Source organism: Xenopus laevis, chromosome 3S, assembly GCF_017654675.1.
Source record: "Xenopus laevis strain J_2021 chromosome 3S, Xenopus_laevis_v10.1, whole genome shotgun sequence".
NCBI classification, from domain to species: domain Eukaryota; kingdom Metazoa; phylum Chordata; class Amphibia; order Anura; family Pipidae; genus Xenopus; species Xenopus laevis.
In genome coordinates, this window is record NC_054376.1 from 115,579,565 (window position 1) to 115,603,334 (window position 23,770).

The following is a 23,770-nucleotide window of genomic DNA, read 5'->3' on the forward strand; positions in this document are numbered from 1 at the left end:
AAGGTCGTTTAAAGCTGAACAACCCCTTTAAGTTATTACTTTGTAAACCCAAGAAAACATTCCATGATTCTCCAGATAATTTGTCCAATCTGAGGATTTGGTTGGTTAGTCACAACAATCATGGTTGCTTCCAGTGCGATGAATAAGCCAAAGATAGAATGAACAATGTCAATCGTTTTAACTATGTACCAGAAACTAAAGTGAAATTATAAATAAAGGTATATAGTCCATGGAAGTAAAACATCACAAATACAGTAATTATACTGTTAGTTTTTAATGTTTATTAACTTTGTATGTAAAACCTCTGTATTATTGCACATTGCATTTGCGTTAATAATATGATTGGCAAATGAAAATATTTAAACAAACAAAACTTCCTTTAGAGATAAGTAACAAGATAATGACATTTTAGGACTGGTGTAGAAAAGCGATGATCGAGATCAAGAAAATTAATAATGAATCAATAATAAATAAACAAAAGGAAACAACAAATGTAGAGCTCAGTGTGATTTCGTGCAAATTTAGGTCAACATGTCCCACAGGCAGCAGCAACAAAGGGCAGTCCAGCAAGCAGTGAGACAGGCTCCATCTCCTGATGTATCGTTTCTTCTTTCTTCTACAACATACACTAAGGAGGAAGCAGAGGAAATATAAATACACTAGCACTACCCGTAGCAGGTACACATCCTATTAAAGGGGTCGTCCATCCTAAAACTGGTTTGTACAAAATGAAAATGGAATTTTCAAACAACTAGTTGGTTTCAGATAGATCACCAGAAATAACGACTTTTCCCACTGACTTTCTATTTCCTAAGTTTTGAACGTCACCATTTTTTTTTTAATACAAAATTTGATACAATAGTTGCTAATACTCCAGAGATGCTGCTGAGAAATGTATCAACTAAATGCTGCAAAATTGCAGTGCCGGGCCAAGCCGACCGGGCGCCCTAGGCCTTCCATGCTCCCCTCCACGCGCGCTCATGCAGACGTGCACGCTCCTGAACACATTGTGTGCACACATGCGCAGAACGCCGGAGGGGAGGGTGTTAGAAGGGCGCCAGAGGGGATGGAGGCAGGGGAAAGCGACTGAGGGAAGGGGAGAGTAGAGGGGAAAGTGACTGAGGGGAGGGAGGCGGGGAGAGCAGAGAACATGGACTAGGGGTAGGCAAAAGTCAGGTACCTGCCCAGCGCCCCCCTTCCGTTGCGCCCTGGGCAGGTGCCTATTCTGCCTACCCCTAGTTCAGGCCCTGCAAAATTCTAACAGTTTAGAATCTGCGCCTGAATCACTGAGCTGCCAGACTCAAACACCAGAGACAGGGACATTCAACTTTAAAAAAAACTTTTAGATTTTGGAAAAAACAGTAAAAAAAATAATAATGGAAAGTAATTGAAAAAAATCTTTATTTCTGCGCCAACTGCATTGAAAACAGTGTTGGAAGGTGAACAACCCCTTTAAGTAACTTTAGAAAAGATAAACATTTTTAATATCGCAGAAAGAGCTGATTTCTTCTCAGTGGTTTCAAGAGTCAGACACACAGCACAGGAAGGGAGAAACAAAGCTTCGAATTGCAATTATATTTACAAACAATTTAATCAATCAACCACTGAAAATGTGTAATAAATGTAAACTGGAAAGCTGCCCAGAATCAGAAGTCCTTTAACTGGTTCATCGTTTGCAGATATTGGTAGAACCATGCTTTTACTGTATTTAAACTAGCTTTAATTTCCAATTAAAAAAAAAAAAAATTATATATATATATATTCCATGTAGCTTTCTTACCCCTACTAAGGCAGTTAGGCAGGTTAAAAATAGTTAAAAGGTTGAATTTGATGGACGTGTGTCTTTTTTTCAACCTAACTTACTATGTTACTAGTCAAGCATCATTTTTTACTCTCTGCTGTCAGTGTGATTTTAAAACCTGGGTGAAATTAATGTTAAAAAGATCTTTTTGCATCACACTAAAACTGATATTGTAATTGATATGTAATTCGGGCAGTATAGCAGCAGGCCTAAAGCAAATCCAACATAATTAATGCTGTCAGCAGGGTCTTAATAATAATTAAATGGGGAAAATTGCCCCATGTGCCATTAGCCTGTATTAGCTTGTACAGTATATACAAGTACATATAAAACAATGACATTGTATATCAAAACAGGGACAGAAGGAACTTTGGCCTCAACTGCATACAGTATAATACAGTCAGACTAAATGGTTTCTAAAACCACAAACCCCCTTACCCTTTAAAAAGCAGGTTATCTGAAGCCTTAGTGAAATGGTCGAAAAATTTGTGAAATGCATTAACGTTAATGGGTGACAAAATAATTTCAATGTGCGTCAATTTTGACTTTAATGCATTTGGACAAAAGAGTCGCGCTTATAAAAATTGTCACATTGAATTTTTCCACGGCAGCAGTTTTGTGAAAACATACACAGTCGGCAAAGCTGTGAATCCATGCTTGGCGAATAAAGTCGCCCATCACTAATGAGAATAGCAGCCAAGCAGGAGATATAACAGAATAAGCAAAGTAGAGATGCTACTTGGGAAAGAACATTGAGTAGCAGTGATGGGCAAATATGGGCGAAAATTCGCAAAACAATGATTGCATTGAAGTCATTGGGTGACATTTTTTTTTTTGATGCAACAATTTTTTTCACCCATTAGTGTGTATGGGCATCTTTTTTTCAAGGTGAAACCTGGTGAAAAACTTTGCTCATCACTACTCAGTAGCAGACACAATAACTGCCTGAAAACTCCCGGTGGGCCCAGGTGTCAGTGGACCTCTTGCTTCTAATCATTTGGCCCATTTCATGGTCATTCCCTATTTCATTATGTGAACAAAGAGTCTTAATAATGGAAGAACAGAGTTTAGTGTGTAGAGAAAAGAGACAAGGAGAATAAAGCTGTTAATTGAGGAGAGGAGGTATAATAGTGTGGAAAGTGGGCCCTCAGCCTAAGGTTTTCTGGTGGGCCCCTGGCATCCCAGTCTGACACTGCCCACCCACAAGCCCCAATGTGCAGGAAGTGACATAGAATGTGTGTGTGGTAGGAAGTGATGTCATATGCATGTGCATTACATCACTTTCTATCTCATCTCTCCAGGTACAACCCTAGCCTCATCCCTCCTCCTGGATTTAGTAGGCAAGTATCCGGAGGCAACATGGAGAATTTCTTTTTTTTTTTATCTGAGGGCTGTCCTATATGTAAATATGACCCTGACTGTGAAGTGCTGGCTCTTTCTGAAAGCAGAATAAATGATTTGCAATGTACACCATAAGACTGAATCCTTTTAAGTAACCAGGGTTAAATTTTATTATGTGTTGAACTTTATCCTCCAACAACTTGGAAATATGCCTGGCAGCAATGTGTATACGTCACCACCATGCTTGATTATTGTACCTGATGTTATTTAGTAATGCAAGAACTCTCTAGCACAGGAGTGCCCATACTTTTCTAATGTGGGGTCTACTTTTAGTGATGTTGTCCCATTATGATCTACATCCATAATAGATATAAAATCTATTTCCTTTTTCTCTATAATACAGGTATGGGATCTGGTATCCGGAAACCTGTTGTTATCGAGAAAGCTCAGAATTATAGAAAGACCTTTCCCATAGACTCCATGTTATCTAAATAATCCACATTTCAAAAAATAATATATTGTTAAAGAGAAAAAGGAAAACCGTACCTTTTACGTGATCCCAACTAAGATATAATTAATCCTTATTGGAAGCAATACCAGCCTATTGGGTTTATTACATGTTTACACAATTTTCTAGTAGACTGAGGGGCCGATTCACTAAATTCGAGTGAAGGATTCGAAGTAAAAAAACTTCGAATTTTGAAGTATTTTTTGGACTACTTCGACCATCGAATGGGCTACTTCGACCACGACTTCGAATCGCAGGATTCGAACTAAAAATCGTTCGACTATTCGACCGTCGAAGTACTGTCTCTTTAAAAAAAACTTCGACCCCCTAGTTCGGCAGCTAAAAGCTACCGAAGTCAATGTTAGCCTATGGGGAAGGTCCCCATAGGCTTTCCTAAGTTTTTTTGATTGAAGGATATTCCTTCGATCGTTGGATTAAAATCCTTCGAATCGTCCGATCGAAGGAATAATCCTTCGATCGTACGATCGCAGTATTTGCGCTAAATCCTTCGATATTCGAAGTCGAAGGATTTCAATTCCTAGTCGAATATCGAGGGTTAATTAACCCTCGATGTTCGACCCTTAGTGAATCAGCCCCTTAAAGTATGAAGATCCAAATGACAGAAAGATCTGTTATCCGAAAAGCCCCAGGTCCCGAGCATTCTGGATAACAGGTCCCATACCTGTACTAAAACAGTACCTTGTACAGTACTTGAACCCAACTAAGATATAATCAATCATTATTTGATGTTTAAACATTTTTTAGGTATGGAGATCCAAATACAAACTTTATTCATATAAAGGTATGGTACCTGTTAACCAGAATGCTTGGGGGACCTGGGGTTTTCTGGATAAGGGATCTTTCCATAATTTGGCTCTGCATACCTTAAAACTGCTAAAACATTATTTAAATATTAAACATCCCCAACCGGATTGTTTTATCTCCAATAAGGATTGATTAAATCTTAGTTTGGATCATTACAATGAAAAAGGAAATCGTTTTGAATATGTGAATTATTTGAATAAAATGGAGTTTATGGGAGCTGGCCTTCCTGTAATTCGCAACTTTCTGAAAAACGGATCCCACAACTGTAGTGTAGTCTCAATTTAATGATCCCAGTAGTGAATTTTTTTTAACCCATAACAAAATAGTTATAGCAATAAATGCTATGATAAATGTGTCAGTTTGCTAAAAGATTGTCCTTTCAGGTAAATTTCATAAAAGTGGTAACTGTTACAACACAAATGTTGGGATACCATCATTCCCTAGGATATTTGTTAATTATTCTGCCGCTTAGCTTTCAGTTGATCTGGGTGTCCTGAACGGATATACGTGCATATAAGGCTAGAGACAGATGATACAGCCTGTGGAAAATCCAAAAATGCAAAATGTCACGTTTCAGCACCGAATAGATATGATATACCGTAGCCTTTCTCCTGGTGCTGGTACCATTGTTCCCACAAGCTTTTCTGATATGTATATTTATACGAGTACAATAGGTAAAAGGCATAATGACAACAAGGACAAAGAACAGAGACAAATGAACACTAGGAATAATTTTCCACCTGTAAGAGCAGACGGTTGAGTATTAAAGCCTTTGTTCAAAGACATCAGCTAATTATTGACTTTCCCTCCAAGTTCACCCCAGTGGTTAGGGCCTAGTTACTGTTCCTTGTAAAATATCTGCAAGCATGGCAGCTGTGCTCCTTTCAGCTCTTGTGACAGAAGCCTAAAAAAATATTTTCTCTATAAAATCAAAGGTCTCCTGTGTTTTTTTTTTTTTTTGCTTTTAGCTGCTAACTATTGATTTTTGATATATAATATTGGCTATATACAGGCAACTGCCAAAATAAAGGTCCCATGCTCCCTAAGCTCCTCATTTCTAACATCTAATAAACATAAAGCTGAGGGTATGCCTGTTAAGTACTGATTAAGTCTGCTCTGGGTGCTACTGAAATGAACATGTCAATATAATAAAATAAATCTCTAAAGGTAACAGATTTTTCAGACACAAATACACCTTTTACCTGTATTTTTAGGGGCATCCATATAAACTGGTGCGTTAGCGGGTGGACCACCCTGCCATTCATATTGTGGATAGCCTTGATAGCCTGGTTGTCCTGGTTGGTATCCTACTGGTCCAGGAGGATTGCCAGGATATTGGTTTGGAGCTGGATAGCCTGGTTGATATCCGACTGGTCCTGGAGGATTGTCAGGATATTGGTTGGGAGGTGGGTAGCCTGGTTGTCCTGGTTGGTATCCAACTGGTCCTGGAGGATTGCCAGGATATTGGTTGGGAGCTGGATAGCCTGGTTGTTGGCCATATGGCGGGTATGGAGCAGGTTGGCTTGCATATGGTGGTGGGTTTTCGTAATTCATTGAGAAGTGTTTTCTATTAAATAAAACAAATGAACATTATGATCAGGGTGTTAAATAGAACCAGAGTATTTTCTAGAGTAAATAAAGATTTTTAGCATGATGCCAAAGCCAGAAAGTGATTCAATAAAGTTGGTTTACAATCATAACATACATAAGACAAACCCCACTAGAACTCATCCGGAACCAACCACTTACCACTTGTATACAGCCTATAAAGACTTTTGGCTTTTTGTTTACAGCCTATAAAGACCTTTTGGCTTTTTGTTTACAGCCTATATAGACCTTTTGGCTTTTTGTTTACAGCCTATAAAGACCTTTTTGTTTACAGCCTATAAAGACCTTTTGGCTTTTTGTTTACAGCCTATAAAGACCTTTTGGCTTTTTGTTTACAGCCTATAAAGACATTTGTCTTTTAACCCCAATTTAACACTCATTCACATGCAACACTTAAATCATAGACAAGCCACATTTCACAGCTCATACACTCAATGTGCACCCTCTAACTTCATGAGGTTTCAACACCCAGAAGTGAATATAGCAGGAAAATATGTGAACAGAAATTTAAATTTAAGTAAAATTACCAAAAATCTTAAGTACATTAATCTTCCATAGCCATCAACAATACAACTACCTCCCAGTTTTTTATGCAATAATCTACAAAATATGTATTTTCTTCCTTCTCTTCATCTTTCCATATATTCCCCACAATGACTGAGGCTTTCCTTGTCCTTTAATCCAGCATTTGGCAACTCCCAAGAAATAAATAATACACATTTGTCTTAAAATATACATTTCCCATTTATAATACCTTATTCACTTCATCTCTGTTGCAAAAAATGATATTAGCATGCAGACTAGTAACTTTGTAATAGAGACCATGACGACTGCTGATAGAATATTAAAAGGGTGGGGCTTTTCCCAAGAAAAAGCAAACATCTTTGCAATATACCAATAAAGAACACTAGTTAATAAAAACAATTCCACTAAAGCAGTGCTTCTGGGGCAACTTCTGATGCATGAAGAGGTACAAAATAGCAGCCTTTACACATACAAGGAGCACCTGACCCATAGCATAGACAGGTCTGCACTTTGCTCTGCACTTTATTCCCTCACCCTAACACTCTCAACTCAGGATTTTATAATGATTTTAGTCAAACTCTATGGAAAAGTACAATGACACAGCAAATGGGTAAGGGTTGAACATAAAGGTAGACACTCGGAGGACAGGAGAATTGTGTATAAAGAAAGGGCGCAAGTAGCAAGGGCCATGGCTCCTTAGGGGAAAAACATGATTTGTAAGCACACCAGAAGTCTGACCAATGCACAGACCAAGTCTGACCAAGCACAGACCAAACTCCAACACTGGTGAAAGATGTGCTAAAATGGACACTGTATTATTATTACACTTAAAGGAATTGTTCAGTATAAAAACTGGGTAAATAAATAGGCTTTGCAAAATAAAAAATGTTCTAATATAGTTAATTGGGCAAAAATGTAATGTATAAAGGCTGGAGTGACTGGATGTCTAACATAATAGCCAGAACACTACTTCCTGCTTTGCAGCTCTCTTGGCTTCCACCGACTGGTTCCCCAGCAGTAACCAATCAGTAACTTGAGGGGGGACCACATGGGTCATATCTGTTGCTTTTGAATCTGAGCTGAATGCTGAGGATCAATTGTAAACTCACTGAACAGAAATGTACCATGTGGCCCCCCTTCAAGTCGCTGACTAACTCAGAGTTAGAGAGCTGAAAAGCAGGAAGTCGTGTTCTGGCTATTATGTTACACATCCAGTCACTCCAGTCTTTATACATTACATTTTTGGCTAACTAACTATATTAGAAATGGTTTTTATTTTGCACAGCCTATCTACTTACCCAGTTTTTATTTTCACACTGAACTGTTCCTTTAACACTTGTCCTTAGTGCCTTGCATTTCCCCCTGGTGTTTCCAGCTTATCCAACCATTTTAGCAGTTTTGCCTTTCCACAAGGAAAACTGGTCATTAAACAAGGCAAGTGAAATGAATGGTGAGCTTTATCATACCTGAGTAAACAGCTCTAGAAGTCTCTGTTTGTTTAGGATAGCAGCTGCCATATTAGCTTGTTGTGACATCACATCCTGCCTGAGTATCTCCCTGCTCACTCATATATCTGGGCTCAGATTACATCAGGGAGGGAAGGAAGGAGGGGGAAAAGTTAGGGGGAGAGGAGCAAACTGAGCATGCTCATGCCCGGGGCAGAAGCACATGTGTACACAATAGAAGGAAAGAAATGCTGTGTTTCTTTTGACAGAGGACTCAGAGCAGCATTACTTTGAGGGTTTACTGGTGTATTTATATAGACCTTTCTGATAAAGCTTACTTCATTTTAGCCTTTCCTTCTCCTTTAAAGGGATGTTCACCTTTGAGGTAACTTTTAGTATGTTACAGAATGGCTACTTCTAAACAACTTTTCAAGTGGACTTTATTATTTATTTTTAATAGTTTGTGAATAATTTGACTTCTTCCCATCTTACAAATGTGGGGGGGGGGGTCACTTGACCCCATATAAAACAAATGCTACAAATATATATTGCTACTTTTTATTACTCGTCTTTTTATTCAGGCCATCTTCTATTTACATTATAGATCAAATCAATGAATGGCTGCTAGGGTAAGGACGCTAGCAATCAGATTGCTGAAATTTGCCAAGTGGAGAGCTGCTGTTTAAATAGCTAAATAAATAAAAAAAAACAGATACCCTTTAACAAACAAACCCCCACAAGATATTATCATAAACCCATACATTTATCAACAATAAAGAAAAACACTGCCAAAATTGTAAGGTAGGGGGATGCTTTACTCAGGATCAAATTGGGTTCCTGTGCTGTTTAAGGCCTGTATTTCGGTTTTAATCTAAAACCTAAAAGAGGTGAAACTCTGCTTTAAGTATTAGCTACAAACCAAAGAGAAATATAGGTGTCATTGAAAATCTATAGTCACATAAACTACTTTATTATTTATTCTAGCCTGTGTAATAGAGGTATTTCTTTCTTAACTTATTTCTCTAAACCCATTTGGTCAAAAATTAAAAATCTTCCTTTAGCTGCTGCCTCACTTCATCTCATCAGGCCCAGATTCATAGGAAACCCACAAGATTTTCTGTACTGCCCAGTCATATACACTGGTGACAGGCGACTGGTAAAGGATCAGAGCTGGGGGCCAATGTCATTACAAATGTGGCCCTGGATCTTATTGTAAAATATTAATGTACATGTGTTACTCATGATTTGAAATAGTAAAGTATTTTTTCACCTTATTTACTATTAACTAAAAAAAAAAACTACAAAATAATATGTAGGTCATTTACTTTTGTGTCTCAAAAAATAAAAAGAATCCAGATATCATAAGAGAGATTGACAAATGACTGAACTGATCTACAATAGAAAGGGTGTGGCAGGTAAAAGCCTGGAGAAAAGCAAATACATTTTAGAAAATAAAGAACCTAGTTAATAATTAAAGACATGCTGGTAAATAATTAAAGGGGTTGTTTACGTTCCAAACACTTTTTTCAGTTCAGTTGTTTTCAGATTGTTCACCAGAAATAACAAACCGTTTTCCAAAGTTTAAAGTTGGTGTCTCTAGTGTTTCAGTCTGGCAACTCAGTTATCCAGGAGCATCTGAACTGTTACAATTTGCTCCATTTAGTTGATACATTTCTCAGCAGTATCTGTGGAATATTAGCAACTATTTTATCAATTCTAATACAAAAAAGAAGAGAAAAAGAAATGACCCATCTCATTGCACCTTCCCATCCATGTGTTGCAAAAATTCCAGTGAAGTGATTCTTAAAACTTAACTTTTAATAAAGCATTAAAAACCTATGTCTAGATAGCAAATTAAAACAGAGGTTCGATAGGGGGCTGATAGACTGATTAGCAAGGGGTAGGAGGGGTGAAGTCACCTGGGAGTGACGGTTGGTTAGAGAGAATCAATAAATAGTAGTGATTATTTGACTATTGATCACTCTATGTATCTATAGAGTCCACCAAATATTAACCCCCATCAGGCTACCCCTTCATCCACTTCAGGATCCCTCCCTTCAGGTGTACGGTCGACCTGCTGATTGATTAAGGTATCAAGGCCTAAATTACATACGGTTCTTACAGTAACCAGATGTATCAAGAGACTAGTAGCGAATTCTCTAACCCACGGATCGTCCGATGAACCAACCCCTTCACCCTCCAAAGTCCCCTCCCGATCCGGTCACCCCAGCTATAGATTCGTTGTCCCTATCAGACGCCTACCTAACCAAAAGCTAAAAAGGCGCATTTTTAGCTTTTGGTTAGGTAGGCTTCTGATAGGGACAACGAATCAGCCCCCTATCGAACCTCTGTTTTAATGTTGCTATCTAGACATAGGTTTTTAATGCTTTATTAAAAGTTACGTTTTAAGAATCACTTCACTGGAGTTTTTGCAACACATGGATGGGAAGGTGCAATGAGATGGGTCATCTCTTTTTCTCTTCTTTTTTGTATTACTAATTATTATTTGACCCTGCACACCATCCTTTGCGTTGGATGGATGGTGCTCCCCAACCTCTAACTTGTTGTATCAATTCTAACAGCCGCCTTTAATGAAACTTAGGGATTCTGTTCAGTAGGGACAAAGACAATAAATGTATCAATTAAATGTATCTGTTTAGAACAGTTAAGGGCAGAGACACATGGTGCAATTCAGGGAGATTAGTCGCCCGGTGACAAATCTCTTTTTTGGGGCGACTAATCTTCCCCAAACTGCCTCCCCTGCCTTCCCGCCGGCTAAAATGTAAATCGCCGGCAGGATGGTACTCGATTCGTTTTCCGAAGTCGCCCGAAGTTTCCTTGTGAGGAAAAAATGTAAATCGCCGGCGAGAGGCAGTTTGGGGAGATTAGTCGCCCTGAAGAAGTGATTTGTTGCCGGGCAACTAATCTCCCCCAAATCTGCCTGTGTGCCCTGACCCTAAAGGGGTTGATCACCTTTAAATACTTTTTCCAGTTCAGTTGGTTTCAGATTAATCACCGGAAATAAAGACTTTTTGCAAATTACCTTCTATTTTTTATTTGTGATCTAATACTGGAGTGTAAAATGTCATTTTTCAACTTCAACTTTCAACTTCATTTTTGCTGATTCCTTTACTGTTCTAAATGGATACATTTAGTTGATACATTATTTATCTTTGTCCCTGCTGAGCTGAATCCTTGAGTTGATATGGGTTAGAATTGATACAATAGTTGCTAATATTCCCACAGATACTGCTGAGAAATGTATCAGCTCACGTAGCCAACAAATATATCCAATTGTAACAGTTCAGAATCTGCACCTTGATCACTGAGCTGCCAGACTAAAACACCAAAGACAAGAATATTAAACTAGAGAATTCAGTTTTGGAGAACCGAAAAAAAATAAATAAAAAACGCAAAGCAATTGAAAAAAAGTCTATTTCTGGTGAAAACTAATCTGAAAAAAAGTGTTTGGCAGGTGAACAACCCCTTTAAAGAGTCGGCGTCTCCCCCTTCTCAGAGATGTTTTAGAAGGTGAAAAATGAAACTTTACTTCAATATGAGAAAAACAGTCACAAATAAAAAATAGAAAGTAATTGGAAAAAAATCTTATTTCTGGTGAACTGTCTGAAACCAACTGAACTGAAAAAAAAGGAGTTTGAGGGTGAACAACCCCTTTAACAGCTTATCCAGGCATTTTAAAGGTTTTTCGCTTTTGAAATAAAAAAAATGCATTTTATTATCACTTATATACAGATGTCACTGAAAATTCATAGGTAGACTATTATATACTCCATTATTTATTCATTCTCGTTTCCATAAGTTTCATACACATGGGTGATTCTTCATTTCATTCCATGCAGTGACTTTTTTTGTATGTGCTCTGGCTTACAAATAAGATTGGCATGTCAATACAATGACCCCTCCTGTTTAACAACAAATACTGTGTATCAAATTCCCCAGCTGTGTGGCAAGAACAGGAAACAACCAAACTATACAGGTCTAAAACATTTCTGCATTTGGACAAAACTGAAAAACAGGATCAACCGCCCCCCCGCCCCCCCAATAGACTGTATTTTAATATAGGAATTTGGGCAAGAACTGCTCAGGTGGCAGTTATACAGATTTAATTTAGACAAAAATGGATGAACGTAATGCATGTTCCTTTTATTTTGCAACCTAATGACTGCATAACGATGAATGGTATGGAGCATTACATAATAATATAGAGGTTAATGAGGACATTTGACAGAGAGCAGCATATGATCAAAGGGAAGTGACTAATTAGTAATGATTTGGGTTGGAATGTTATAGTTAAATGAACCAGTACAGGCTCTGCATTGTGTGAGCCTTAAGAACACTACTGCATCAGCCTCAGTCCAACACTGCGGAGCCTACCGCAACATTCCCTCCCATCACATCAGGCTCGGTGCACAGAAAGACATCAAGATACTGGGGCTTTCTATTACTGTAGCGCAGTGATCCCCAACCAGTAGCTCGTGAGCAACATGTTGCTCTCCAACCTCTTGGATGTTGCTCCCAGTGGCCTCAAAGCAGGTGCTTATTTTTGAATTCCAGGCTTGGGGGCAAGTTTTGGTTGTAAAAAAAAACAGGTGCACTGCCACACAGAGCCTCAATGTAGGTTGACAATTCACATAGAGGCTAAAAATGGCCAATCAGAGCCCTTATTTGGCACCCCAGGAACATGTTTCATGCTAGTGTTGCTCCCCAACTCCTTTTACTTCTGAATCTTGCTCACAGGTTCAAAAGGTTGGGGATCCCTGCTGTAGCGGAAGGTTTAAAGGGGGTTGTTCACGTTCCAAACAAATTTTTAGTTCAGTTGTTTTCAGATTGTTCACCATAAATAAAAACTTTATTGAATTGCTTTCAATTTTTTATTGTTTTCCCAAAATTTAAGTTTAAAGTTTAATGCTGGTGTCTCTATTGTCTGGCAGTTCAATGATCTAGGAGCATCTGAACTGTAACAATTTGCTACATTTAGTTGATACATTTCTTAGCAGCATCTGTGGAATATTAGCAACTATTGTATCAACAGCTGCCTTTAAAGGAGAACCAAAACCTTCATATTAAAATCCCCTACCCCCCCTCCCTGCTCCCCCCCCCCCAGCCTAGGTGTTACCCTCGGTAAATGCCCATAACTCTTTACTTACCCCTCGTTGCAGATTTAGCCCATCAGAGTTCACGGGTGCCATCTTCTTCTCCAGTAATATTCAGGTCTTCTTCCGGCGCTTCGACAATTTCCGTCAGTTTTGGAAGACTGCTCCAACTGTGCATGTGCCGATACGGCGCTAACTTAATGAAGATTACCAAAGAGAAGAAGATGGCGCACGTGAACTCAGATGTGCTGAATCTGCACATAGATGCAAATATATTTCTTTCACGAACGACCGATTTTAGTGCAATCCAACCAATCCGTCAAATTATCGCGAGGTTAGTGGGAATCAAATGATCGTGCATCTAACTATTTTGAAAAATTTTCATCGGTCACAGTGAAATCGATCTATTGTCCAATTGTTTGCAGGGCCAAGCAGGCAGCTACCCTCAGTTTTCCTGGCTTCAACTAGACAACATCGCTTGAAATGGTCTTTTTAGTTGATGGACAAATCGTACATTTAAATGATCGTTTCAAGATAAGCTAGGTGTAACGATAACGAAAAGATCTTTTAAAAATCTTTAAATCTATGGCCATCTTAAGGGGCATTTACTATAAAGCTCCCCATAGACGCGACAATTCTTCTTGCTGAACGACCGTTTTTATGGAAGTCCGACCAAGCCTTCGAAATTATTGTGCGGTTAGTGGGATTCGAACGATCGTACATCTCACGATTTTTCGGTCGACATCTGTCAGGAAATTGATCGGCCAGGTCAAAAAATCTTTGTCGGTCCCAGTGCAATGTATCTATGTTTGCAGGGCCAAGCAGGCAGCTCCCTTTGTTTTCCTGGCAAATTGGTCTTTTTAGTTGATGGTAAATTCATACGATCGTTCCGAGAAGATCGTGGTCTCACGATCAGGATGTGATCTTTTAAAAATCTCAACATCTATGGCCAGCTTAAGGGGTTTGGTTCACCTTTAATGAAACTCAAGGATTCTGCTCAGCAGGGCCAAAGATAAATGTATCAACTAAATGTATCCATTTAAAACAGTTAAAGAATTGGCGACCCCCCCCCCCCCACCCTCAGCTGCTTTCGAAGGTGAAAAATTAAACTTTACACTTAGGGAAACAGTTTAAAATAGAAAGTGATTGGAAACAGTATTTAGTTCAGGTGAACAATCTGAAACCAACAGAACTGAAAATAAAGTGTTTCAAGATGAACAACCGCTTTAAAGGAGACATAGTGTGTAAAAAAAACAGTACCAGTGTGTTATAGTCATTTAGATAAAGAAGAATTATGCTTATAAAAGTAGTGTTTCAGGCCGATTTAGTGAATATTTCTGCAAAAACCCTAATAATCCCTCTCTTCCACTTCCTGCTCGCTGAATTCCCAGGCTGTGCAATGGAGCCGGTGGCACTCAGCTCACTGCACTGTAGGACAGGAACCAATCAGCAGCTAGCAGGACCTGATAGGGAACTGAAGCCTGTCTGTGCTTGTGTGACTGCAGGGCTGTGATTGGCTGTCCCCCTCCTACTGTGCTTCTGGCATGAACTGTTAAGACACGCCCACCCCTCAGTGAACATTTATAGGGAGCTCTAATTAAGGGGCCATTTTTAAAGATACTGTTAATGTTCAGCACCATGTAAAAGCAACACCATATATTACTCACAATTGCCTACAAAATTAGGGTTTGTTTTTTTTTCATTTATCCAATGTCTCCTGTAATAAATTCTACGCAACGAGGAAGCGAAGATAAAAAATAAATAAAGGGTACTGAAGCAATAATAATAATAATAACTTACAGACATCATTCCCAAAAAAAGTCCTTCTCTTGCCACTTGTGTGTGTGACTCATGACTCAGGTACCACTGCCTCTCAATCCCACAGGCTGCAACTGAGCTGTCAGCATAGAGAGGGGGGGCCGTGTAATTGGTACAGCCCAGGTTGTACCAAGGTTCTATTGCCCAGCAGATAGTGTTGCCTTCCTGGGCCACGGAGTTGTACTTGGGCTGAACAAATAAACCAATGGGAAGGCAGAAGAGCAGTAGCAGAACTGCGCACTACATCCTTGCGGTAACCCAAGAGCTGCCGCTGCCTTACATGGGCAAGAAGAGGAAGCCTTTGCTAATTATAAAGCCGAGCTGTTGTTATCATGTATACGTGTATATATAAACACACACACATTAATATCATCCCCAGCCAATTGCTCAAGCGTCACACTAGAATCGTATCGGACGAGACACCTTGCGAACAGACGTCACGTCCTCGCCTCTAAATGGCGCAGCTATAATGGCCAAGGGCAGCGCATGTACTCACCAAGCCTCGTCTCCTCTTGTCTCCCCGTGTCTCCCCGTGTCTCCTCTTGTCCAGTCGCTAGTCCCAACTGCGGCCAAAGCGAGTGCGACAGCAACAGCAGCACTAGCGGCACCTCCGAGGCACAGTCACTGGCTGACGTCACGTTCTCTCGAGATGGCGGAGTCAGCAGGTTTCTGAGGTGGGAATAGACTGACTAGAGATAAGGGACTCCAATAATGAGGCACAGGGACACGCCTTTTACCTCACGTTCAATAAGGGACTGTGTGGTATTTATATCACAAGGCTGCGCCCACAAACTGCTTTCTGCATTATAAACATATTTCTAAGCCACCCACATGTAAACATATGCTTTTAAATAAGTGTAATTATAATGGAAAGCTGTCAGGGCCAGAACTGGGGGAGGCGGAAGAGGCAGGTGCCCAGGGCTCAAAGCTTGGGGGACACCGGGCATGCGGGGCACTGCCACCCAGCTGGTATTACAAATTTACCTCAATGTAGCTGCCGGTAAATTTGGACCCCTCGGCCCGCCCCCCAATCCCTTGTAAACTTATCTTTTTCCTCCGTTTTTGTCCTGGCCGCGCCGTGGCCCGCCCCTTTTACACACAACCCCGCCCCCTTTGACATCACACCCACCCTTTTTTTACCCGCCCCCCACCAGCCGGTAAAAAATCTAGCAAAAGGTGGCAACCCTACGCTCCGCCAATCAGGCGAGTTGAGAAAATGTTGATCCTGGTAACTAAGAGCCGAATTTCCGCTTTTTCAACCCAGAAAATTGCTAACGCAATTGCTCTTTCTGCACTAGCGACGTCCCCCGACCCTCTCCAGCACTGAAAATGTGAGTGCCGCGGGGAGGGGGCGGCAAAACGAAGGCCGCCTCGCATTGTCGGACTGGCCCACTTGGATACCAGGAAAAGTCCCGGTGGGCCCAGGTGTCAGTGGCCCCTCATGCTACTAAACATTTAGCCTATTTCATGGCCATTCCCTTTTCTATGAGAACAAAGAGGCTAAATAGATGGAATAATAGATTATAGTATGTAAAGAAAAGAGACTAGGAGAATAGAGGTTGAGTAAGGAAGAATAATAATAGTACTGATAGTGGGCTAAAAAGTTTTGGTGGGCCCCTAAATCTAAGGTTTTTTGGTGGGCTCCTGGTGTCCCAGTCCGACACTGCCGCCTCGGGCAGCAAAATGGCCAGGATCGCCCCTGCAGGCATGTACCTCATAAGCAGCCTACCTCTAGTCCTCCACTGAAAGAGGTTAAAGGAGAACTAAACCCTAAAAAATTAATATGGCTTAAAATGCCATATTTTATATACTGAACTTATTGCAAAAGTCTAAAGTTTCAGCTTGTCAATAGCAGCAATGATCCAGGACTTTAAACTTGTCACAGGGGGTCACCATCTTGGAAAGTGTCTGTGACACTCACATGCTCAGTGGGCTCTGAGCAGCTGTTGAGAAGCTAAGCTTAGGGCTCGTCACTAATTATCCAGCAGAAAATGAGGTTGGTCTGTAATATAAGCTGATGCTACAGGGCTGATTATTAAATTCTGATGCTAATTGCACTGGTTTCTGTGCTGCCATGTAGTTATTATCTGTATTAATAACTAATCAGCCTTATATTGTGACATTTCTATTCTATGTGTACTGTATATTATGCTTGGGTCCCTAAGCTCAGTAAGTGATGGCAGCACAGAGCATGTGCAGTGAATCAGCAGAAGATGGGGAGCTACTGGGGCATCTTTGTAGACACAGATCTTTACTGCTAAAGGGCTGTGGTTACCTTGGGCTGGTACAGAAGCCCAAAACAGAATGTGCAACATTTCTAGCCTTCTTATTTAGTTAAGCTTTAGTTCTCCTTCAAGCAGGTGCTGCTCTCTGATTCAGGGCCGGAACTAGGGGTAGGCAAAAGAGGCAGGTGTCTAGGGCACAAAGCTTGGGGGGCGCCAGGAATGTACCTCATAAACAGCCTACCCCTAGTCCGCCACTGAAAAAGGCACACGCCACCTCCTGCTCACAGATGCACCGGAGGGCAGAGTGCGAAGTCGCTGGCTGGGTTGCCTGGGGCGACCAGCCGGCATTGCCCGGCCCTGCTCTGACATCAGAGAATGTTGACGCAGGTTTGTTTGTGCACGGCCGCACACGCCTAGCACGTGTGTCCTCATTTGCGCACAGCTTGTGTGTGTGTGTGTGGGGGGGGCCACGTGGCCTGTCGGGTTGCCTGGGGTGCCAAGCTAGGGTTCCACCTTTTCTTGAAAAGAATACCAGCCTTCCTATATTTTTCTGGATTTCCCCTAATTATAACATTGGGATCAAGCTTAATTTTTACCGGCCTGGCAGGTGGCAACTGTACTCTCAGCCAGCGCTGAAAGCAGTATCTAGTCAGCTGATACATTGGCTTTAGTGCATGGACACATATGCGGATCTTCGCCAGGGACTGGTCAGGAAGGAATTTTCCCCCCTCTTAGGCAAATTGGAGAGGCTTCAAATTTTGCCTTCCTCTGGATCAACTGGCAGGGTAAAATAGAGTTAAAAGGTTGAACTTGACTGAGGTGTGTCTTTTTTCAACTTAACTCACTATGTATTTATTCCTTTCTGTTCTCCGCGCTCTCTCTTTCCTGGTTCTGACTCATGAAGCAATTTAGCAGTCAGTTCTCCTCCAGGTCTGTTAATCAATCAACTCCTCATTCCAGGAAGTCAGAATTCGTATTTAGTCAATAATGTATCCCTTTGTCACCAATTTGCAGGACATTTATACAGGTCATGGAAGTCCTCAGGGACTTTTAATATACTCATATTATACAAGAGGGGGTAAATTATTTATTATTATAGTACACACATTTTAGTGAGTTACGTGACAGAAATGACATCACAAAGCAGCAACTATAATCGATGATATTACCATTTATATAGTGAATAAAGTACCCCTTCTTGTAAATTATAAGGATATTATAAGTTACTTACCGAGGAGTTTCATGACCATATAAAAACACAGATTTTTATACAGGTCATGGAACTCCGAGGTAACTTCTAATATCCTCATATTTTTCAACAGGGGGGGATTTAAGTTATTATAATACACAAGTTTCAGCGAGTCTTGTAACAGAAATGACATCACTACTCACCGTTTATAACTGATGACATCAGTACTCACTGTTTATAAGGCTATAATACACAAAAGCCATGAATATCTTGTAAATTATATCCTTATAATACACAAAAGCCATGAATATCTTGTAAATTATATCCTTATAAACGGTGAGTTCTGATGTCATCAGTTATAAACGGTGAGTTCTGATGTCATTTCTGTCACATGACTCACTGAAACTTGTGTATTATAATAAATAAAGTACCCCCAGCTGAAAAATATGAGGATATTAGAAGTTACCTCGGAGTTCCATGACCTGTATATGGTCATGAAACTGCTCGGTAACTTCTAATATCCTTATATTTTACAAGAGGGGGTACTTTATTCACTATATAATACACAAAAGCCATGAATATCTTGTAAATTATATCTTTATAAACGGTGAGTTCTGATGTCATCAGTTATAAACAGTGAGTTCTGATGTCATTTCTGTCACATGACTCACTGAAACGTGTGTATTATAATAAATAAAGTACCCCCTCTTGTAAATTATAAGGATATTAGAAGTTACCTTGGAGTTCCATGACCTGTATAAATGAAACACCTTGGTAACTTATAATATCCCTATAATTTACAAGAGGGGGTACTTTATTCACTATATAATACACAAAAGCCATGAAAATCCTGTAAATTATATCCTTATAAACGGTGAGTAGTGATGTCATCAGTTATAAACGGTGAGTAGTGATGTCATTTCTGTCAGATGACTCACTAAAATTTGTGTATTATAATAAATAAAGTACCCCCAGTTGTAAAATATGAGGATATTAGAAGTTACCTCGGAGTTCCATGACCTGTATAAAAACACTCGGCCTTCGGCCTCGTGTTTTTATATGGTCATGAAACTCCTCGGTAACTAATAATATCCTTATATTTTACAAGAGGGGGTACTTTATTCACTATATAATACACAAGCCATGAATATCTTGTAAATGAGGTGAGTTCTGATGTCATCAGTTATAAACGGTGAGTTCTGATGTCATTCCTGTCACATGACTCACTGAAATTTGTGTATTATAATAAATAAAGTACCCCCAGTTCCAAAATATTAGGATATTAGAAGTTACCTTGGAGTTCCATGACCTGTATATAAACACTCAGCCTTTGGCCTCGTGCTTTTATATGGTCATGAAACTCCTCGGTAACTAATATCCTTATATTTTACAAGAGGGGGTACATTATTCACTTTATACAGTAAATATAACATATATCCAGATACATTTTTTATACAGGTATGGAATCTATTATCCAGAATGCTTGGGACCTGGGGGTTTCCGGATAACAGGTCTTTCCATAATTTGGATCTTCATCCATTAAATCTGCTAGAAAATCATGTAAACATTAAATTAACTCAATATTCTGGTTTTGCTTTCAATATCTTAGTTGGGATCAAGTACGTGGTACGATTTTATTATTACAGAGAAAAAGGAAACCATTTTAAAAAATCTGGATTATTTGTATAAAACAGAGTCTATGGGAGATGGCCTTTCCATTATTCGAGCTTTCTGGATAACTGGTTTCCAGATAATGGATCCCATACCTCTATTTGTAGCTCTCTTCCTTATTGATATACAGTAAATGACATCAGACACCTGGCAGTTTTAAAGGAACAGTAACACCAAAAAATGAAAGTGTTTTAAAGTAGTGAAAATATCATGTAGTGTTGCCCTGCACTGGTAAAACTGATGTGTTTGCTTCAGAAACACTACTATAGTTCATATAAACAAGCTGCTGTGTAGCAATGGCAGAAATTTAAAAAAGTCTATATGGCACAGGTTAAATAGTGGATAACAGATAACACCATTATGTTCTACAGAGCTTATCTGCTGTGTGACCTGAGCCTTTTCTCCTTTGAATGGCTGCCCCCATTGCTACACAGCAGCTTATTTATATAAACTATAGTAGTGTTTCTGAAGCAAACTCACCAGTTTTTCTTATTAAAGTAGCACCAGCGAATTAGTAAAGTCCCCATACATTTCCTCCATGCACACATCTTATAAAATATCTGAACTGTAGCATATCTGTGTGTGGCTTGCCCTAGCACAAAAATTGATTTGGTCAATCAACCTCTGCTACGTTCAACCCAAGTGACTGCTTACTTTATTTGGTACATGTATTGCTTTATGGAATTATGTGGACATGAACCTAGATGGGTACATTTTGGCCACGGGTTGGTAAATCACTAGGGATACACCGAATCCAGGATTTGGTTCGGAATTCGGTCAGGATTCGGCCTTTTTTAGCATGATTCGGTTTAGGCCGAATCCTTCTGCCCGGCCGAACCGAATCCAAATCCTAATTTGCATATGCAAATTAGGGACAGGGAGGGAAATTGCGTGACTTTTTGTCACAAAACAAGGAAGTAAAAAAGGTTTTCCCCCTTCCCACCCCTGATTTGCATATGTAAATTAGGATTCGGTTCGGTATTCGGTCAAATCTTTCACGAAGGATTCGGGGGTTCGGCCGAATCCAAAATAGTGGATTCGGTGCATCCCTATAAATCACACTATAAATCTATCCAATTGTCTCAATACCATTGATTCAAGAACATGAGATTTTACCTTAGGTACTCCAGAAGGATATAACCACTATGAAGTTCAGCTTAGTCCCAGAATTCCTATGAACACATAGTGCTAGTTTTCCTAAAGAACCTGTCATTGATAGAAAAACAGCTGTTCCTACTTGGCAAATGCTAAGCAAGACATGTTCCTTTTAAACCCTCATAAATCAAGTGATAATCAATGATGGCTCAGTTGTGTGCCCTTGGGGGGGTCTATACACTGGAGTTCCTCTGTATTTCCATACTCAGTGACTTGGGTTACGACTTGGGGGTATCTGTGTAAGCAGGCCCGGATTTGTGGAAAGGCCACCTAGGCCCGGGCCTAGGGTGGCAGGATTTTAGGGGGGCGGCATGCTGCCCAACCACACCCACATTGGTTTAAAACCACTGGAGATGCGCTTGAGATACAATCATTTTCTAAATTTCCCATGCGCCAATCCCCATTGATGATGAGAATTTGCACGAATAGGGGGGGACAGGGGCGACGAACGTCAGTGGGCCTAGGGGCACCCACTATGTAAATCCGGCCCTGTGTGTAAGGCAGTTTAAGGCATGACTGATTATCGTCAATGGTGTAGGCTGGAGATCCAGACCTCTTCTCTGGCTAATATATACAGAGGGCCCTTCTCCCTTGCTTTCCAGGACTGCATTTGCCTCCATACAAAAAAAAAGTTCCTAACTGTGGTCTTCTTCTTCCAGCAGGCAGGCGGATTGCTTTCTGGGTGGTGACATTCATTCATAGAGGATCAGCAGATGCCTAAACAGGAGCACAAAGGGGTAAATATCTGCAACAGCCACACTATCTATTAATGCAAACATGCAATCTAAACTCAATTGATATGGAGGGATGAACCACTGAGGGGATCGGGTCGAGCCACTGAGGAGATGGGGATGATTAAAAACCAATACAACCTTTTCTCCATGCGAAACGAGACACATTTCTAATTGATCCAGAACTGAAAAACCCCATATCAAGGTTACCGAAAAGTTTTCCTATTTATTGCAAAAGGGGAATATGACTAGTTCCTGCATCAACTCTGTATAAGAGTTTTTTTTTAAACTACCTTTTATTTTTCAGTATTACCATTCAGGAAGAGAATTCTATAGTTACACAACTCCCACTTTAAAAAACTTTATTGCACCTTAAGATGAAACCTTTTTACTCTGATCTCGAAGGATTCTCTTAAGATCTCTCGAAGGATCTGCTGGTATATAAGACATCAAAGAGTATGTCCCCATTAGTGAAGAGCAAATCTTTCCAGTTTCGCTTTGCCAAAAAGTCTGCGAAACTCTGAAAAAAATTCACGAAACGCATTGAAGTCAATAGGCGTCAAAATAATTTTGACGCGCAACAATTTTGACGCGAATGATAATTTTTACACGTGCGACTCTTTTGTCCAAATGCATTCGCAGTCAGCGAAGTGCAGAAATTCAACGCAAATCCATGCCTGGTGAATCACTAGTCCCCATATATTTATACATAGTTGTCATATCGCCCCTTAGCCATCTCCAGACAATTTTAGACTATTTTAATAAACCAATATGTTGCATTTTGTAACAAACAGTGCCACCTGCTGGTCTTTATGGCTGACTATCTACAGTCCGGGGGGGGGGGGGAAAAATAACTGAAGACTGATTAGAAAACATCACATTACCCTTCTCACTCTTTCTGAGCTGAACATATCACAACAATTTCATTGTCCTGCATAGTTCTGTATCATCAGCTAACCTGTATACCTGCTCAGGTATCACTGAGACCTGGTGGGATGAAACATGTGACCGGACTGTGAATTTAAATGGTTACACCCTTTTTAGGAGGGACGGAGGGATTAAAAAGGGTGGAGGAGTGTGTTTGTAAGTAAAGCCTGAATTAAAGCCGTGCACTAAAGAAATAACCATTTCTGGCACTGGTGAGGGAGTGGAATCCCTCTGGGTAGAGATTTTGACTGGGCAAAAGGTTACAAAGAGAATTATCATTGGTGTATGTTATAAACCACCTCGTATAAGTGACGCGTATGAAGCCCAGCTACTCTTGCAGATACAAGCGGCTTCACAATTAGGTCAAGTTGTTGCTATATCCAGACATTGACTGGGGTAATGGGGTTGCCAAGACAGAAAAAGCTAGTAGGTTTGTAAATATGCTGAATGACAACTTTTTATTCCAGCTCGTTCATGAACCTACTAGGAATAACTCTCTTTTGGATCTTGTAATAACTAATAATACTGAACTCATCTCTAACATTTGTGTGGGCATTTAGGGAATAGTGATCATAACATGGTCTCCTTTGAGATTCTGTTGCAGAGGCAATTCTATAAGGGAGTAACTAAAACACTAGTTCAGATGTGCAAACTTTGACAGTATAAGGGCATCTCTGCAACATATTAAGTGGGAAATGCTTTTCACAGGGTTAAACACGGAACAAAAATGCTGATTAATAAATATACCTGTCAGTATATTTCCCTTGTGAGCAAGGAACGTTGTGGCAAAGCAAAACCTTTTTGGTTCAATAGAAGTGTTGGTGTTGAGGTGGGTAAGAAAAGATGTGCTTTTATGGCTTTCAAGTTAGCTGGGACAGCCGAATCAT

At 40.0% G+C, this 23,770-nt stretch overlaps 2 protein-coding genes across 5 annotated transcripts in view; one reads left to right on the plus strand and one right to left on the minus strand.

Annotated features, from left to right (window-relative positions):
* Positions 1 to 258: 258 nt before the first annotated feature.
* Positions 259 to 15,538, minus strand: cystm1.S (cysteine-rich transmembrane module containing 1 S homeolog). 2 transcript variants are annotated; one of them, XM_018254456.2, is made up of 3 exons: positions 14,968 to 15,120; positions 5,678 to 6,042; positions 259 to 628 (listed from the first exon to the last, which is right to left on the minus strand). In XM_018254456.2, exons 2-3 carry the CDS (start codon positions 6,027 to 6,029, stop codon positions 522 to 524), a joined length of 459 nt encoding a protein of 152 aa, XP_018109945.1. In that variant the 5' UTR covers positions 6,030 to 6,042; positions 14,968 to 15,120; the 3' UTR covers positions 259 to 521.
* The window catches only part of myot.S (myotilin S homeolog), a 47,907-nt gene continuing 39,666 nt past the window's right edge, over positions 15,530 to 23,770 (plus strand). For 2 of the 3 annotated variants that reach the window (XM_018256213.2, XM_041588762.1), the window contains exons 1-2: positions 15,533 to 15,659; positions 21,885 to 21,962. The gene's annotated coding sequence lies outside the window, so the exon portion shown is untranslated. Of the gene's footprint in view, positions 15,660 to 21,884; positions 21,963 to 23,770 lie in introns of all 3 variants that reach the window. The other variant, XM_018256214.2, reaches the window with a different exon arrangement.